The following is a 20,563-nucleotide window of genomic DNA, read 5'->3' on the forward strand; positions in this document are numbered from 1 at the left end:
ATTGAGATGCTGTGGCATGACCTTAAAAAGGTGCTTCATGCTGGAAAACCCTCCAATGTGGCTGAATGACAACAATTCTGCAAAGATGAGTGGGCCAAAATTCCTCCACAGCGCTGGAAGAGACTCATTGCAAGCTATGGCAAACGCTTGATTGCAGTTGTTGCTGCTAAGGGCGGGCCAACCAGTTATTAGGTTTAGGGGGCAATCACTTTTTCACACAGGGCCAAGTTTAATTTAAAAACTGCATTTTGTGTTCAGTTGTGTTGTCATTGACTAAAATTAACTAAATTTTGTTTAATCAGCTGAAACCTTTAAGTGTGACAAACGTGCAAAATAAGACCTCAGGAAGGGGGCAAGCACTTTTTCACACCACTGTATATCGGCCACACTTGTCTATAAACCGCAGGTGTCCACGTTGTAACATGGGATATTTACACAGAAAGACACTTTAAACCTTGCAATCATACCGACACTCGACCGTTCCCAGGGTCACTCGTCAGCGCCGCTGATGAGGCGTGAGGCGGAATTCATCGGAGTTCAACAGCTGCCGCCGTCCAAACAGTCCAAGAAGAAGCTGTCAATAATTCTACACTTGATCAAAGTTACTTAAGAATTGTCAGATCAAAACATGGTTCCTGCCTACGACTTCAAAATATGATATTAGCATCCACTTCACTCATCCAATTCACTACTTCCTGATTCTTTTCCTCTAAGCATCATGGGAGCTGTCGTTCTTTTAGCCATAGGTTAGCCGCATCATTGTTTAAGCGAAAGTGAAAGTGAAACGGCTTATAGTCCAGGATTTACAGTAGTAGACAAACATTAGTAAGAGGAACAAACTAGGCCATTAATATCCAGAGGGAATAATAACAAAGGTCTTCGAGCGCTCGCTTGTGCAGCAACATAAAAGACGCTGAATTGACTGTATTTCTATTTTTGAATCACATTTGCATGCGAAGTGTCAGGGAAGGAGCAACAGAGCCTGTCTAATGTTTTCGGTTGAAAGTTCAAACCTTTCACTTTTAGATAGATACAAAAGAAGCCTGATTTTACCAACTTACCCACCACCCCGTGGTTGCCCACACACACTCTTGCTTTGGATCTTTGTTTGTCTGTGCCAAGGAAGGAAAAGCGAAGCGAGACACCGAGCACTGAAAAAAATAAACATAAAATAAGTGTACTTGCATTGGATATGCAGTCATTCTAAATGAAGTGAGTTGAGGAGGAAATTTGCTTGTGAACTACAGTATGATGTCAGAGGTTCAGCTACATTCATCAGCTTTAATCAGATATCATTTACAGCCTATAAGAAAGTGTACAGAATAAAGACTACTGTACGTACAGCAGGGGTCTTCTAGTGTTTAAAGAAGAAGAAGAAGAAGTACATATTCTATGAGGGGCCATATTCTGTTATATTTTTAGACTTTAACAGTGGAAAATGTATCGTGGGCTGCATTTGGTCCGCGGGCCGTAGTTTGGGCACCCCTGCACTACAGTATATAAAATGACTAGAATAGTTTAACATTAAAGCAATGGCATTTCTAACATTGTTTTCCTCTTATGCAGTTTGTGTATAAGCATGAATAAATTACCAATGTCAGTCTCCCAATTTCTTTCATTTCTATGTGTTTGTACTTCATACCGTGTGTGTGTGTGTGTGTGTGTGTGTGCGTGCGTGTGTGCGTGTTGACCCGTCTGCATGGATTCGGTATAGGGATGACCTGTCAAGCAAGAAGCTCCTATCTGGACACAGAAGTGCTTTGGGGCTACCGCTTCACGCCCGTTCTCTCCCTGGAGAAGGGCTTCTATGAGGTCGACTACAACAACTTCCACGACGTCTACGAGACCAACACCCCCACCTGCAGCGCCAAGGAGATGGCCGCCAAGCTCCGGGAAGGGCCGCTATTGCCTCAGCTGTCATTGCTCAGCCCGGAACCAAAAATGCATACTTTTGACCCTCTAAACCGCCTGTCCGACTTGGACCCACTGAGCCAGGATGAGGACAAGGAGGAGAGGGAATCAGGAGGAGGTAGAGGAGAGACCAATGGCTCAGCGGCTGCTTTGGAGGAGACGCCCTTTGCTGATGGACTACCTGACTGATTAACCATTAATGGCCAGTTTGCTCCATTGCAAGGACACTTTCATGCAATACTCCTCTACTAGAGTGTCAATCTATAGTATAGATTGTTTTTAGACACTGTACTGTACTGTAAGTACCGACACACATACGTACAGCATCTATATCTTCACTTCAAAGTTGGTGGTGCCGATTGTCTTTTTATAATCCTATTATCGTGTCCACTTACTACAATTGCAGTTGTGTGAGGGAAACTCCATCTGAAGACTACAGGTTACCGAGCACATTATGGATACACCGTTGCTCTGATTTTTAAGAGTATTGATTCATCTCAGCACAGCTAATGTGTCTGACAGACAGCTTCTCTGCAGTGATGGAAAATTGTTTCCCGTCTCTGTTCCATACTCTGCTTCCTCTTCACTGGAATATGTAAGGCTAATAGTTTGCTCATAGGAAAACATAGGAAGCCATCCAAATGCAACCGATATGCAGTTTTCTTTTTCAAATCCCTGTCTTTAGTATAGCGTATATTGTCATGTATGTGTGACTAATTGTCTCTCTCGCACACACTGGGAGCTTTGCCCCAAAATAAGCCAGCTTGTACCTCATTCTATGCTCATTTTCAGGGTAATTAGCTGCAACACAGGCTGGTAAAAGAAGACAATGCAACTGAGTGACTGATTTTATTTTCTCCCCCGCGATTGTGAAGTGTCATTTACTTAAAAGCGGCGGTGGTAAATTATAAGTGGACAGCGGTTAACATGCACTTGTTAATTGACATAGACTAAATCCATGCCAATTAATGTATATGTTCTGGAAGCTAACATTGTCTGTAGCATAAACATTATGTCTTCATTATGTCTCGTTGTAGTCATGTTGTAGACATCAAGTCATGGGCATTTGACTCCTTTTCTTGTTTTATTCATGGGAAAATGGATTAATCAACCCCCATTCTCCATGAACCAACAAACAGCCTGCTCACTAACGAACAGACCGTTGCAGAAAACGACACCTCCAGTGATGGCCTCGACCAGACCAAAGGTTTTCAAAGTGTGGTGCAGCAAGAATCCCCTCAGAGAATATGATACAATTGGTCTCCGCCAACGGCATGAAAAACAGATTTTCTGGAGCATACATTGTGGGGGTTTCTGCTTACCCCAGACTGTTTTATTCACTCTCACTGTGGGAAGTAAAAATCAATTAATTTTGCCTTTAACCATAACTGAAGTTCGCTCAGCAGGTTTGAAAAATATTGTTTTTTTGTTTTTTTTCTGCCGCCCTTGAAATCTACTGGTACTTTGAAAACCCCTGGCCTTGACATACAGCACAGCGTATGGCACGTTCTCCAACCCACTGACTAACAGTTGAGGCGCACTCGTTGTTTAATCACCACCACATCATAAATCATGAAAAATAGTGCACTCCCAAAAGAAACATTCATGTCAGCGATAAGCATGATGATTTGGACAATTTTTAGATATCAATACATAACTTCACATTTTATTCACCTGGTGTAATTTAGCTCCATAACTATAACCGAGCGTCTTGCTTTGCAGCTGCTGTGTGTTAGAAGCAAAACAGAAGGCGTTCAAGGAGCTTCCCCTGCTAATTAACACGCATGTTGGCGGCAGACACAAAAAGTAACAATTGTTTTGGATGGATGTAATGGACTTCGTCAATATTATCGGTGTAGCAGAAACAGCATGAATGCATAATGAAATGATTTTACTGGGTGCAATTTCAGTTAATATCAGAGCGGCTCAAAACCATTATATTCCTGTCAGGTTTTTGCATCCCCAAAATCAAAATTATACCAAATGTTAACCAAAATTCAATTTAACGTCACTATACCTCAATATTGTAAACATTACAACCATAGAATTTCAATTTCACCAAATAATTTTAAAATATACACAAAATCCAAGCTCTTTGTAAAGATCTCTGCAGGTTCGGAGAACGTGTCGTCTGACAATGACACAGGCACTACCAATAACAACGCCACTGCCCACTCAAATTAAGATTAACGTCCAATTGTCCACATATTGTTGCTTGAATCCCCCCTCCCAGTGAATAAAACGGTACTGTGTCTTTCAGTACTACATTACAATGAGATGGTGGTAGTTTGATCCATGCAGATCAAACTACTCACCAAGCTACTGCTGCTGGCTGATGCATGTTGTGGCTCGATTTTATACGAAATGTATTTTTCAAATGGTCTACAAAATGTTAGATGAGACACACGATGACAATGAAATACTCCATGTATATTTATTCCGAACGATGCAACTGTTGATGATCAGATCTTGTGTCGATCGTCTGGAATATTTGCCTTTTTCATCATGACCCCCTCCGGTCCTTACCCTATTACTTGAAGTGTTCTTTGTCTTTCCACATTTTCGGTCTCTTCACTTGTTTCCTCCCTTGTCTTCTGTTAAAAACGGCCCTTGTGGCGGGTTATGGAGACGGACAGTAACAATTGACTGACTTGATGCGAGACTGCCTGCATGAGGTGACCCCTATACGTCCTCTACTTCGGAATATGTTTAATACAGCGATATTATTAGATACAGGGTATTTTCTAGGCATGCAAATCGAAAACAATTTCTACAATATAAAAATACATGATTTTCATATCCAGCTTTCATTTATCAAAAGAAATGATAGATCCGCAGTCATCTTTGAATCCTTCTAATGCACCATTCTATTTTACAGATGCTTGTCCAATCAATTCACTTATTTTCACTGTGACATTATTGCCTCAGATTATGTATTCCATCTGCTAGGTTTGTTGTTAGAGAGTGCTCATCTTTCATTGCAGGAATGTCATCTGTTTTATGTGTGTTCTCATGGGAATAAACATAATACGGCCAAAAGAACAACATGTTCTGTGTTCATCCATCAGCGAGCATTTTTATTTTTTTTTGCAGATAATTATGCAAACAAGGACTAGAAATGACCTTAATTTAAAAGAGCATGACATAGCATTGTGGTGTAACAAATTGACAAGGCTATGGGTGAGCTCTAGATACCTGAAAACTGGATTAGCAGTGCATGGCAAGATCAGTACAGCACTATCTTGTCTTGAGGCAAAAACCTCATGCAGTAAATGCTTTGGGGAAGTAATATGTGTGATAAGATCAACAACACTGTCTCCCACTCTCTTGTATTTCATTTTTTTGTTAAATGCATGCTGGAGAAAAGTGGATACATTTCAGAAGGAACATTATCTGTGTTCCTTTCTGAAGGCTAACAGTCACATGGATTCTGAAGGATTAAAAACAGAAGTCGACGCAGAATTCAGCAGCATCCCTGAGTCAGCTTTGTGTGCTATGCAAATGACTTTTACACCAGGGATGGGCGATATGGCCTAAAATCCTTACTGCAATATACACTGCTGATCAAAATTTTAAAATAATTTACATTTCGCACTGTTGGATCTTACGGGGGTTCTAAGTAGAGCTTCAAAATGCAAAAAGAATAAGTGGGAGTGAGACAAAAAAATGTTTTGAGTAAGCAATTTATTGCAAACAAGCATTAAAGTGAAACAGGCTGTTCCATCAGCTGATCACAAGTTTAAGACCATAACTCAAAAAAACCAAAAGAACAAACCCATTTAAAGTAGAAATTAAATGTACAAAAAATGACAGTCATGATTAGCTGCGCCATTCTTGTTAATCACCTCAAAAATTGGTAAGGGTATGACAGTGTTTCCAGGAGGCTAGTAGGAATATTACTCCAGGTGCTGATGATGGCTTCACGGAGGGCATCCACTGCCTGGAACTGATGTCCATTTGTTAACTTTCCTTGCCATCCATCCCCAAATGTTCTCAGTTGGGTTTAGATCAGGGGAACACCCAGGCTGGTCCAAAAGAGTGAGCTTGTTTCTCTGGGAAAAAGTCCATTGTCCGGCGAACTGCAGCATCGTCCTGTTGAAAAAGCCAGTCGTTACCACACAGACGAGGACCTTCAGTCATGAGAAATGCCCCCTGCAATATCTCCACATAGCCAGCTGCTGACGCCCCTGCACAACCTGAAGCTCCATTGTTCCACTGAAGGAAAAAGCACCCCAGATCGTGATGGTGTCCCCTCCACTGTGCCGTGTGGAAAACCTCTCAGGTGGGATCTCCTTGTCATCCCAGTAATGTTGGAAGCCATCAGGACCATTAGGGTTACATTTTTTCCTCACCCGTCAATGTCCCATGTTTGGTACTCTTGTGCAAACTCCAAAACGAGCAATTTTGTGGCGTTGAAGGAGACAAGGCCTTGAAGATGCTTTTTGTTAAAACCCTTCTCGCAGATGCTGTCTGATGGTTGTTGGTGTGAACTCGGCGCCAGTAACAACCTTCATTTGGGCCGAGGATCGTCCTGTGTCTTGACGGACAGTCAATCGGATCCTCGGACTCAGGGCCCATAACATTGTTTTGGGTCGACCACTTGACTTTTTTGTTCAATAACACTTAAGATCTTTTAAGTCTTACTGTGTCCAGCCTCAGCAGCAATGGAGTGCTGCGAGAGGCCTTGTTTATGCAGCTCAACAACCCGGCCGCGTTCAGAGAGAGAAAGCTTTTTTCCCTTTGCCATGACGAGATCATGACGGTGTAAATACCTGACAGAAAATGGCACATTTTTGCCAAGATTCTGGCTTTTAAAGGCTTCAGTCTTAGACTTTTGATCACCAGATGAACATTTCTTCTTTTTGCATTTTGAAGCTGTACGTAGGACCTCCTTAAGATTCAACAGTGCAAAATGTAAATTCTTGCAATTTTTCAACTGGTCTTAAAATTTTGGTCAGGAGTGTATATCACAACATTTTCATCAGCTGTGAGCATATCTACTCGATCAAACATGGCGGAAATGTCCGTGACAGCCAATCAGAGTTGATCTTTTCCTGAACCACCTGAGTTTACAAGTTGCCGGAGAAGTAAACATCATGACCAGACGTGGAGCTAAAAGCAGAGGTGAGGGCAGTGAAATAGATCAGCTGTGACTTGGAGTTGTCCTCCGAAGATGAGGGTATTGTTGAGGATACTCAGCGTCGGTTGTGTGACGCTGGTTTGTGTTTCTCCAAAGTCACGTGGAGCAAATCAAGCCGATGTGCAACGTATATGTCAGCGGTCGGTGCGCTCAAAAACCGGCAACACAAACTTGTTTAATAATTTGAAGAAATACCGCTTAAGTGGTTACACAAAAAGTGAAAATGGGAGCGGAGTCTGCCACTGCTGCTAGCATCCGTAGTAGCAGTTCAGACTCTCCTGGTGGTACGGCCACTGGACCAAGGCAGCAATCAAAAATGTTAAATAACCTTTAGTTTCTTGAGCTTTTAGTACAAATGCTTTCAAACTGTCAAGCTCAAAATGACATATAAAATCGTGATTGGATGATATGAAAAAAAATATATCCTGATAATTTTTTGTTTGCCACAAAATAGCCAGCAACATTTGGTGCTGTACACATATTTTCCCCCAAATAAAGCAATGAATTATTGGAATACAGAAAACACTTCCAGTATACAAAGGCACACATACTTCTAAAAGCAATTATTTCAAGTTTTAAGGGTTCTTTCCAATAGTGCCATGCCGTAGACAGTAAAAAGTGCAATACAGTGAAGAAGTCAGTATCATTTTGAGGTGGTAAAGCTCAAAGTTGTATTTGCCAGCTGGAATTGCTGCCCCACACACCGATTTCTGCTGATTGTCAGACGGCTTAAACACGAACCAAGTCCAATATTGTACTGGCCTTTTCCACCAGCTCTGTTCCCTTTCAGCCTGTTTGCTTGCAGCTTGTTGATGTCAATATTGCTGGTCGCGGCAAACGTCACTTCTATCGCTCATTACCAGTTTACACAAAAACGTCAAAGCATGCCCTGCCACATAGCTACTACCTAGCGACAGAGGAGGCGCGAGGAGGACTTTTAACGAGCACACTAGTCAGAAAAAAGGAACACGATATTACATTTGATGGGGAGAGGAGGGGAGGGTCGGTGTCGTCCAAATTCGCATAATCACAGCACTATGGTGTCAAGGCTATTTCTGTCTGAGCTATTACATTCGGAAGGCAGATCGTCAGCAAGATGGCAGTCCCTGATTCAAAATTGAATAATGCACGATGGTAATATAATGCATCTGATGAATGACATGTTGAGATTGGTACCCGTGGCAGGTGCAAGAGGGTGTTCGTGTGGAGTGTTGTGCAAGAGAGACATGATGGGTTACGATACAGTGGGGGGGAAATAATTATTTCATCCTTGCCGATTTTGTACGTGGACATGAACAGTCCATAACTTTTTTAAGCACGTTTATTTTAACAGACAGACAGAATTTAAACAAAAGAACCAGATTTGCCTTTCCCTCTACACCTTTTCAACAGGACTAAGGTCTGGAGACTAGGTCATGCAAGGATCTTAACGTGCTTATTCTTGAACCATTCCTTGGTCGCCTTGGCAACCCATCCACACCCATCATCCAAGATTCAGCACATGGGCCCCATTGGTCGGCCCCTCAATGCGGTCAAGTCTTCCTGGACCCTGAGCAGAGAAAGGACAATGTCTCCACCTCCATGTTTCACCACCTCCTCCTAGCATGGAGAGTGGCGTTGCTGCCAAAAACATCATCTGGTCACATTATACTGTCCCATCGTTGAGGTTTTCATTGGCCAACTTTACACAGACTTGTGCGTTGAGCAGAGGGACCTTGTGGGTACAGCGGGATCTCAGTCCATTACGGCAAAGTGTGTTCTAATAATTATTTCCCCGAAGTGTCCGTTCCAGAGAATCACAAACACAGACGCTTCTGGGTTAGTTTACTTGCTCTTAAGGAGTGGTGGCGCAGTAGGGAGGAACAGCGCTGATAGTTAGCAATGAGCTCTAAGGGCAAGGTCTTAGCCTGGATGTAAGAGATAATTAAGTGGGGCCCTGGAGCGGTTGCAATTTGCATCTCCCCTGTGCCTCCTGACCTTGGTCCCAACACTAATAGGGAGGGACGGCTAACACTGTGTCAAGCAGTTGCTGTATATATAAAATGCACTGCAGCATTAGTTAATGGTTATCAGTCGATCAGTTGTACTGTTTGTTTTCGATCTACAGAGGGGGTGCTGTCATGTTTGCATGAATAAAATATTGCGTCATGCTGTGCTGTAGATGTTATTTGCTCGTGAGGAAAGCACACCCATACAAACCCTTACAAAAGTATAACACTGAGCCATTGTTCTCTCGCTCTCTCTCCATTGCTAGTTAATACACGAGTCTTCTGCTTTAAATAATGCATGCATGTGGAAAAAGATGGAAGCGCATGAAGCCATTAACATGTGTAGTCGGAATAAAACAGCTGCAGAAGAGAAAGACAATACTTGCCGGAGGATTACGGCTGCACAACGGAAAAAGCGCGAGCTGTCACACCAAGATATGAACCATTTTCTAATGTGTTATATTTGACCTAACCTTTTACATGCTTGCGGAATTGTGCGGCCCTAAACAGGGTTGTTTGTTTTCTTCTTTGCCTCTTCTGTTCATTATTGCCAAGGAACTGACTTTGCTGTGCCTAATTTTCTCACAGCTACAAGAATTCCCCTCCTACTTTAACTTCCTTGTATGACAAAGATGCATTTAAACTGCACCATCATCACATGCAGCCCCATGCAAAAAGCCCTCAAGAGCTTCCTGGAAAGTATTTTCTCTCCAACAAAAGAGGCACTGTAAGCCTCGGGAATCGAAAGTGAACATGATTGTAAAGCTCGGGTGTAAAAGCAGCTTCAGACAGAGCCGACCAATCAGGAGAGGTGCTAAGGTGATGCAATTTAAGACAACATTCAAAAAGGGAGAAAATATGCTCACAACACCACAAGTGGGACTACCCTCACAGATAAAGAGTGCTATTTTTTCCCGCTGCAAGATAGAAAATATAGCAACATGCAATCTCACCACATTATGAAACACGGTGCCTTGCACACAGATCAAACAGTGGCTGCTATAAAGAGAGAGTCGTGACTAAAAGCTTCAGAAGACAAACCTTTGCCTTCATCATGGAAGCAAACAGAGCTTTTTGCCTTTGATGGCAGTTTCTATCGCCTCAGAGTGCATCTTTCCAAATTTCAGCTGCTGAGTAGCACAGATGAAAACAACCATTTCCCAGAACAGACACTTTGCAGACTCCTAATTCTGACTTGGTAAACATGATGAGATTCACCATTTCTCTACTGCGTGCACTGTTAAACGTGTGCCTCATCTTGGCCTCCTGTAATATACCAGTGATTGAAGAAACTACTGATTTACTGTTTCACTTTAAATTCTGTCTACGTAGGTGGATAACAGAATATAATCAAAATCATAAATGGGAGGAAACAGGAAACCACATATATATAAAAAAAAAAGCAATGTAAAGTCTGTATTAAATGCTGTGCTTTTAAAGATAATTGTTTTTTTTTTTTTGGTATTAATCAGGGATGCCGATACCGGTGCTGATAACTTCCTGCTTCTCAAGACCGATACAGATGACCAATAGCTTATTTACAGAATATCTATTAGCTTTTTCACTGTAGAGTTACCTGTAGTTTGTGCACAAACAAATTTTGACAAATTGTACCTATATTTGTCCTATGCAAGTACTACTAACACAACGTTTAAAAAAAAAAATTGCGGCAGCTCAGAAGAACAAACTGTGGCTCAAAGGGGTTTACCAGTTGACAAAAGCCAGAATCTTCCATGATGGTAAAAATTACAGACCGCTTAAGCCCTCGTGTGTCTCTGTTTGCACTTTTCTAACACAGCGGCGATAGGAACAAGCCCCGGGCCCCAGGTGTCGTAGCAATGCTGGCGTTTCAGATTGGTGATAAGCTTTGATTTGTTGACGTTTGCTGTTTTTTTTCACCCTCATTATGGAATTTGGCTAAATGTCTTCCTCTGAAACTGAAGAAGTCCCATACGACGGCAAGTTTGTTTACAAGTGAGCTCAGGGGAAGTTACGACAGGCCGTTTGCACCACGTCACAAAAAATGAGCACTTGATTTACTCAAGAATTGTCAGAAATGGGATATGGAAGAACTGATTAAATGATGGGGGTGATCCGGATCACCGTCTGGATCCAGAAATTGTTTAAAGTATTCTTTAACATTGAGATTTTTTGGCATTTGTGCATATAACTCCACAAAAAATGGTCAGAGCACTTGGGGGAAAAAAATGCAGGACAATGCAACATATTTAATGTAAATATGTTAATGCAAATGTTAGCACAATATAAAGGCCAGGGAATTACAAAGAAGACCAGGTTCGGCTACTGAGGGCAGGAGCAGTAGCTGACAAAATAAAAAATTAAGTTTGCGTGTGAATTATATTGAAAATAAAGTGTACAAAAAAAAATATTTACAATACTGCAGATTTTTTTCAAAGTATTGGTACCAGAATTTCTTTTGACTACTGTGCACAGTAACGTAAATATTAAACAATTCAATCTCTCAATTTCCAGCATACTGCCACAAAGGAAAAAAAACAGTCCAGTTCTCCAGTTCCCGATGGATAATTGGACCCAGTGAATTAGTCACACAGTTGTGTGAGAATTAATGTATTGGGAGGCAGTCTACAAAATGTTCTACTTAGACTGATACAGACAATGGAATCATTCCGCATACGATGATCCAGAATATGAAAAAATAGGGGACCTTTGGAATTTTAATCATGAGGAAGACAACAAATTAAGCTCTAAACATGCATCAAACACCATTATATACTGTATAACCAAGACACTGTGGAATCTGGAGTGTTCCAACGGATGCGTTGTATCTTCAAATGCTACTATGCTACTCCAGAAGCTACTAGATTCACAAGAAACCTGCCATTACGGAAAATGCTATTTTTGTGAATAACCACTGAACTAATATTGACATCGTTATCAATCCAATTGCTAATGGTATGTTTTTATGGTCAAGGAATCTAAATATGTTGATAAAATAAATATAGGAGTAATATTTATGCTGTAAATCATAAATCGGGGGGGGGGGGGGGGGGGGACTATGGCGCTTGGCAGAGGTCTGCTTTCTCAGAGTGCTTTTCTAGTTTTGTTTTGTTTTTTCAATCAATTATCGAAATATTTTTTTTATGTTTTCGGATTTATCGGTATGACATTACCATGCACCCCTGTATTAATATAATAATATGTTTATTTTGGTAGTTGTTAAGGGTGTAATGGTACATGTATTTCTAATGGGATTTTTCCATACGGTACAGTCATAACTAGCAATAGTGCCAAGGAAAAGCCAGAGCTTGAAAATCCTTTTCCATCATTAAAATGTCCTGATTGGGAATACTTGGCATTCCCTGTGAAATATTTCAATTGGAAAAACACAAGTAGATAAGAAGAAGCAGAGAAGCAGAGATGGGGAATGGCAATGAGGAAGTTTAATTTACTAAAATAAAAATATATGGAATCATATATAGAGGTATGCACATAACTGTGATCATGGTGTATCGTTACACCCCTAGTAGCTGTAAAAGCATTGGTGTAGACCTGCACTGCATCACATTGAGAGCTTCAGTATGTCGAATCATTGGAAGACCACCGTATCATCTACTCAATACCCTTATCTGGACAGTGGCAATGGCATGTTCCAAAAAAACAGAATGCTCTTCAACTGAGAGTGAGTAATACAATTTGAGGCGCAAGCCAGCAAGGAAGTATGTGAGATGTGAGAGATCCCATCAATGATAGCGATGAATCAATAGTTCCACATAGGCTCTGCAAATGAAGTCATCACTTTGCTTTGTCTGGGCAAGTCAAAGACACAAGACACACTTTGTTCTAAGAGGACTTCTATACACAACACGAGAGTCACTTTGCTCGTTGGTGGGAAGTGTTATGGCTGCACCTCAGCTGTCCGCCAAAGTGATTGGTTGTCTTTATTTTGAACAGCAAATAACAAAAACATTGCACTGTAAGTCTTTCTTGCACTTCAAATTGTTTATTGATTAAGCAAAACCAGAAAAGAACAAAATCAATGCTTTCTTTCATATCTTTTTTCACTCGAATGTAAAAACATCAATGCCATTATTTGAGCCTCAGCTTCACGTTTGGGAAATGTGAAGTGAAGAAAAAGACTGCAAATAAAGGCAATGGAGTGATGGTTTGGATGAGTGCTACCAAACTCAAAATTCCTCTGTAGCCCATTGAGGGGGCAAACTAGTTGGGTATGAATTGTTTGCACCCTTAAGCTCAATCTTTACTTCAGTTAGAAATAACTTCAAACAATGCAGACCAAACCTGAGTACTCCAAGACAACCCACCTGCTTATATACACTCCTGATGAAGAGACCAGTTGAAAAATTGCAAGAACTTACACAATTTTGCACTGTTGAATCTTAAAGGAAAATTGCACTTTTTTTGGAATTTTGCCCATCATCCACAATCCTTATGTGAAACACAAGCACAAATCCCTTTTCTGTGCGTTCCAACAGGAGAAACGAGTTAGTATGAGCCAGCTAACAATGCACATCATGGAAGGTACCTATTTCAACTATGAAGCCCTCTAAAAAAAATGTTTTATTGTTTTACATGAGGCCCTGGATGCTGTGGGCGTGTCTTGGTTGACACAACTCTGCAGCGACGTGTGGATATCGGGGGCGGTGCCTCTGGATTGGCAGACCGGGGTGGTGGTCTCCCTTTTTATGAAGGGGGACCGAAGGGTGTGTTCCAACTATTGTGGGGTCACACTTCTCAGCCTTCCTGGTAAGGTTTATTTAGGGGTTCTGCAAAGGAGGATCCGCTGGATAGTTGAATCTCAGAATCAGGAGGTGCAGTGTGGTTTTCTTGAATTTTGGACCAGCTCTACACTCTCGGCAGGGTCCTTCTAAGATGTATTAATGTCTCTTCTGTTGTTGTTGCTTAATTTATTGGTAAATATGTTTATGTGTTTATGTTTCTTATGTTCTTATTCTTTCTTGTGTTTTCTTTTTTTTCTTGGGAGAATGAACAGGATAAGATTTTCATTGCATGGTATAACTGCTGTTTTACTATGCACATGACAATAAACTCTCTTGAATCTTGAATCTTGAATCTTGAATCTTGAGGGTGCATGGGAGTTTGCCCAACCAGTCTACATGTGTTTTTTGACCTTGGAGAAAGCATTCGGCAGTGTTCCTAGAGGAATTCTGTGGGGAGTACTCCGGGAGTTTGGGTTATCGGATCAGCAAATTCAGGCTGTTCGTTCCCTGTATGACCGGTGTAAGAGTTTCCAGTGATTGTTGGACGCCGCCAGGGCTGCTCTTTGTCACCGATTCTGTTCATTACTTTTATGGACAGAATTTCTAGGCGCATAGAAGGCATTGAGGAGTTCCGGTTTGGTGGCTGCAGGATTGGGTCTCTGCTTTTTGCAGATGATGTGGTCCTGCTGGCTTCATCGAGCCGTGACCTTCAACTTTCACTTTCAACTTTCCTTCAGCGTCTGGGATGAGAATCGGCACCTCCAAGTCCGAGTCCATGGTTCTCGCTCTGAAAAGGGTGGAGTGCCATCTCCGGGTCCAGGGTGAGATCTGCTCCAAGTGGAGGAGTTTAAGCACCTCGGAGTCTTGTTCACGATCGAGGGAAGGATGGAATACGAGATCGACAGGCGAATCGGTGTGGCGTCTGCATTGATGCGGACTCTGCATCGGCGTGTTGATGTGAAGAGGGAGCTGAGCTGAAAGGCAAAGCTCTCAATTTACTGGTCGAGCTACATTCCTACCCTCACTTATGGTCATGAGCTTTGGGTAGTGACCAAAAGGACAAGATCGCGAGTACAAGCAGCCAAAATTAGTTTTCTTCGTAGGGTGGCTGGGCTCTCCCTTAGAGATAAGTTGAGAAGCACTGTCATCCGGGAGAAGCTTGGAGCTTAGAACCGCTGCTCCTCTGCATTGAGAGGAGCCTGATGAGGTGATGTTCCCACCCTCACATATGGTCATAAGCTTTGGGTCGTGACCGAAAGAATGAGATCGCGGATACAAGCGCCTCAAATGAGTTTCCTCCATAGGGTGGCTGGACTTAACCTAAGGGTGGGGAGCTCGGTCATCTGGGAGGGTCTCAGAGTAGAGCCGCTGCTCCTTCACATCGAAAGGCTCGAGCATCTAGTCCAGATGCCTCCCGGACGCCTCCCTGGTGAGGTGTCTCACAATTGGCCTGGGAAAGCCTTGGTGTCCCAGTGGAACTGGAAGAGGTGGCCGAGGACCTGGAAATATGGACTTCCCTACTGAGACTGTTGCCCCCATGACTCGGACCCAGATAAGTGAGATAAGTTGTCTCGCTCTCATTTCTTCTTTTTGCATTTTGAAGCTCTATTTAGAACCTCTTTAAGATCTAACAATGCAAAATGTAAATTCTTTCAACTGGTCTTACAATTTTTAACAGGAACGTATATTTGTATATTCTCTGATAGAAGCAAGAGTGGACTCCATTAAATATTCACAAATAAGGCATGCAAGAATCTACAGGACATCTCTACGAGCAAACAAAATTAGAATCACTGATTTAGGAAACTGCATTACCTCATGGGGAGATAAGCTAGTGCGGCATATTTATCTTACAGATAAATTCCACCCATTCCCCTGCTCAGTGAGTAGGTAACCCCCATGACCCCTCTCGGTCTCCTACGCACCAAAACAACACGAGAATAGGAAGAGAGTGCTGTCCGGTTCTCACCTACCTGAGGATGACTAATTTGTTTCAGGGCAAATAAAGCATCACAGCACACACTCTCGCTCACACACACGAGCATGCGATGGCATTTGTGCTTTCACATCTGTAGCTTCCTTTAAAATTATCATAACGTCAACAGGAAGAAGGTTTGCGGTACGGAGTAGTGAGTAAAACAGTGCCAATAACGCAACATGGAGCAAAATAGTGAACATCTTTGCAATTTACACACATTTTAAAGGGGCGTCCTGTCAAAAACATGTTTCAGTTTAAAACAACTCAGTTATTGCTCATTCCTTTTGCACAAACATTTTAGATTTTAGAGAAATACCATAAATGCTCCAATAATGCCTTTATTCAATCAACCGAGAATTTTCCTATAGTCACCGGGTGCTGTGATCTACCTCTGCATGCGCTATATAATACGCGACTCAGCTGTTGGTGTGAAACACATGCACGCTAGACTTGCTGTACTCTTATGTACAATGAACTCAGCGGTATTTATGTGAGCCGAGCAATTTGCTCCTTACCGCTATTACAACACTGGTTCTGTTGCTGCTGTGCTGTGACATATTGTATTGTATTGTATGTACTTTATTGATCCCACAGCGGGGAAATTTACTTGTTACAGCAGCAAGCAAGCAAGACAAGTAAAGAGAACAGTAAAGTAAAGCACTACAACATGGTTCAGGTGGTGCAGGTGTTGTAGAGCCTGACAGCGGTCGGTATGAAGGACCTGCGGAACCTCTCCTTCTTACACCGTGGGTGTAACAGTCTACTGCTGAAGGAGCTGCTAAGGGAACCCACAGTGTCATGTAGCGGGTGAGAGGTGTTGTCCATGATGGATGTCAGCTTAGCCAACATCCTTCTCTCCCTCACTTCCTCCACGGAGTCCAGAGGACCGTCCAGGACAGAGCTCGCTCTCCTGATCAGCCTATTGATCCTGCTCCTGATATACAGTACCTCAAAGAAGGATACATGTCCCTTGCCATGCATGAACTCCAAATCATTATTAAAGTTAAAAAAAATAAGTTACTAGGGTGCTCTGATCCATCGGCCATCGATCAGTATGAACCGATTTTCACGGGGTTACGCTGTCTGCAATCTCTCTTGGAGCCCCGCTACCTGCTACCTGGAAGGAACTATTTCACATGCGTAGCCCTACCAGAGCACCACCAGACAATCAAAAATTACATAAAAAATCTCCCTAAAAAAGGCAAGTTTCATGAGTGATATACGGTATGTTCTCTTGAAAAGGAAAGTAAAATATGTTTTTGTCCAAATTAAGGTGATTTTAATGGATCTTTTTTTCAGATCATCTAGTAGGGCCCTATGATTTCAGTCTTAATGGAATCGGGGAGGGAATCGCAGAACTGGCCGATAAAAACGGAATCTCATCACAAACACTAGCCTGCCCCCTCCCGAACTAAACACGTCGAGACGGTGACTTGAAACACTGGCAAAAGTTGTCAAAAAAACTTTGAAACCCCTCTCTTACGGAGAGTGAATGCAAGCTAGCGGGTTTAGCTTAGTTTAGCAAAGAATGCTAGGGCGGCTGTGTGTGTGTTTTAGAGTATGTGTTTTATCGCTTGTCAATGCAAACAAGCAGTTTACGATGCCTGCTGATGTTGTGCGAGTTCTGAGTGACATAAGGACGAGAGGCACTTTTATTGTTGCTCCCAGCTGGTCTTAATCGTCCATAGACATTCTCTGCACCCACATCGCACTTCCGACCTTCAAAACAACAGCATTCAAAATAAGAGCAGTTTGTTGAGGATTTTGTGTGTGCAGAGGCTGACATCCCGTTAGCAAAGTCAGCCAAGCTACATCCGTTTCTGAAATATTTCAATTAGCAAAATTGACCAATGATGTAGTGCATCAATAAATGCAATCATTTAATTTTTGCATTTAATTAGCGGACATTTTATTACACATTCTATGCTGGCAAAATAAGTGTAAAAAGTACATTAAAAAAAAAACGGAATTTAAATTAGTTAAGACAAAACAGGTTTTGGAAAAATTAAAACGGATTTCATAATATAGCCCTAATATAGTCAATAGCAGGAAAAACAACAATTTCCCCTTTTAATTACCTATTAATTGTCCTAACTTATCTCCCCTATTTTGGCGTCCCTGGCCAATAGCACTTATCATAAATACTAGGGGTGTAACGATTCGTTTTAATAACAATTCGATTCATATCACAATTCGTGGCTGCCGATACGATTCAGGGACGATAGTGGTTCATTTAGAACAATACGATCCAAAACGATTCAGTCACTTTAAATTGATTCAGCAACTTTTTAGCCTAAATTTTGCCAGTGTGACTGTGAAATAAATACCTGGATACTGGACAGTGCAGGTGAAGTTTCCTAGATTCTCCTTGTTTTTTGTAAGGGAATCAGGTATAAATTATTAATAATGTGGACATACCACATTATTACCAATGAGAAAAAAAATTGGTTAAAAATGCAATACAAAATCAGGATGACCTCAGGTTGGTACAGGTTGCCATGATTAATTAATTATTTACTTTAAATAGTGCAATCCAGACCTGCACTTTGCACCCAAAGGTGAGGGACATTATGCAAATTCCTCAGCAAATGAATGTGGTATGGTATCTTCAATTAGGTGTTGAAACTTTCTGCAGACGGAACCTGTACGGGCCAATGGAAGGAGGGGCTTTTTCTTTTGTGGTGATAATCCTCCTGATCAGAGCAGCCATTTGAAAGAATGTTGCAACAACTAGCAAGAATACACAAATGTGCAAATATGTGTTTTGACCTGCACACGCCACGCTGGATGATGACGTCACAAAGCGTCACTGCTACTGGACCTTAAACTACCTTCTCGAGGCGTGCAAAACGTCCTTACTTTGCATATTGTCCCCATAAATGTCACTTAAAAGGAGTTTAAAATAAGACCATACGAGTTAAATATGAATACTGAATGAAGTGAATGGAGAGAATCAACTCCCATGACCACCACATACCCAGAAGACGATGACGTCACAAACAGGCAGACTGAATCGACTAACATTTAACGTCTTTTTCATTAAAAGTGCTCAAAAAACACACATCAGTAAACGTACAGGTGGCTGGAATTTCCTGCTGAGCATTTCTGCCTGTCGCACCTCCTCCGGTGCCCATGGGTCAGCTGCAGGGTCAACAGCCAGGAACCATCATTCCTCAATGTTTTGCCCCTTTAATCCTGGAACATCTCCTGGTGGCGGAGCAGTGACAGGGACGTCTCCCTGTCAATCCCTGCAGCTAATAGGTGTTTCCTTTGCGGCTGTTGTTGGGATTAGTTATTCTTTCCCCAGCACCTGTCCCTCCTCCTCAACCAGAGCCAAAAGCTGCCCTTTTCTACCTCCTCTGACAGTTCTTTTACTGCTTTCTTCAGCTTCCGCCCAGTCACCCCTGCATCCCTCAAGAGGCGTACGGTCGACAGACACACAAAGCCTCGACATTGCACCTCGACTGGGTAGATGATAGTCTTCCAGCCAGCCTCCTGGCACTCGGCAGACAGCTCTGTGTACTTGGTCTTCTTGCGCTCAAAGGCAGCCTCAATTCTTTCCTTATGTGGAATTGTCAGTTCGATAAGGGGCGCTGCCCTTGCGTTGGTTCCTTAACAACAAATTCAGGACCTAGGGTTAGCGGTGATCTCCGTGGGGAATCGAAGCTACCTGCCGAGGTCAACCCTCATGTCCCACTCCTGGTCAGGAGGAAAGGGTCTTGGTATCTTTCATGGCCTGGTGTATCTTAGTTCCCCACCTTCCGTGACAAAGGTGCTGTGGCTCCCTACTGGTGGTGACTTTATACTCCATAAAAAGCCTGCTGTGCTTAAATCCAATGCTTTATTTCCTAGTATCGATTCTATCGATTGAGTGCCTATTAAACAATGTTAGATCATAGTTATATGCTGTACGGAATGAAAAACTTGCTAAACACAGATCGATTGACTTGAATCACAGGAATATAAATCGATGCATCGATGTAGTGAATGAATCATTACACCCCTCATAAATAAGTTAAAAGGTTTGTGATCGGTATTGGCATTGATCAGCCAATTTCACTGATGGATGATCGGTGTCGGAATCTGCAGCATAAATCCCTGATTGGAGCACACCTGGTCGTCATATATCATGAGTTGTGAAGTTGAGTCTCTCCACTTAACGCCTGCTTCCAGTTAAACTGCATTTTAGGCCAATTCATTTATTGCATTTTTTGTATGAAATATTGGTTGTGTCTCAATGTTGAATTCTGCTGAATTGACATAATTTCAACGGGGGCGACGGTCTCCTTTGGGCCATGATGGCATTTACATGCATCTGTGACCTGCTTTGTGCTACAACACTTCATGCATAAGGCAGCAAGCCTTTATGATTCATATATAATCACATCAAGTGTACAGCACAACACACGCCGCTTTAATGCTCACAGAGCGGGCCAATGGGAGACAGCCGGCAGGAACAGTGGTCCGCATCTGACTTCCTTTATGCAAAGTGTGCCAGCGAGCCTACGTTCAAGACTTTTTTTTTTAAAGTCCCGGCAGATTTCCACGTCTTTTGACACTTGTGCTTCCTTGTCACTGCATGTCCTCCCTGCAGCCAAGCTTGTTTTGCCTGTGACCTTTCAGCAGATTCCCCTGGCATCACTGTAGCCCGCAGCAGTCATTTGCAGTTTGCTCCGTCACAAGCAGCATAGTAAACGCTTCCAAATGGGGTCGTAAACTGCATGTCGGGCGTTGGCATCGCACCCTTTGTGCACCACTTCTACAACAGCGTGTCGTCATAATGATAACATTCAAAGGGCCGCTCATCAACAACGCCCTTTTGCAT

General features: G+C 42.3%; 1 protein-coding gene across 2 annotated transcripts in view; it reads left to right on the forward strand.

The window, feature by feature from the left end:
- kcnj5 (potassium inwardly rectifying channel subfamily J member 5) overlaps window positions 1-12,013 on the forward strand; it is a 43,784-nt gene extending 31,771 nt beyond the window's left edge. For both annotated transcript variants that reach the window (XM_054794867.1, XM_054794868.1), the window contains one exon: window positions 1,715-12,013. In XM_054794867.1, the coding sequence (XP_054650842.1) occupies window positions 1,715-2,100 (386 nt within the window). In that variant the 3' untranslated portion in view covers window positions 2,101-12,013. The remainder of the gene's footprint in view (window positions 1-1,714) is intronic.
- The last annotated feature ends 8,550 nt before the right edge of the window (window positions 12,014-20,563 follow it).

The sequence above is a fragment of the Dunckerocampus dactyliophorus genome, chromosome 12, assembly GCF_027744805.1.
Source record: "Dunckerocampus dactyliophorus isolate RoL2022-P2 chromosome 12, RoL_Ddac_1.1, whole genome shotgun sequence".
NCBI classification, from domain to species: domain Eukaryota; kingdom Metazoa; phylum Chordata; class Actinopteri; order Syngnathiformes; family Syngnathidae; genus Dunckerocampus; species Dunckerocampus dactyliophorus.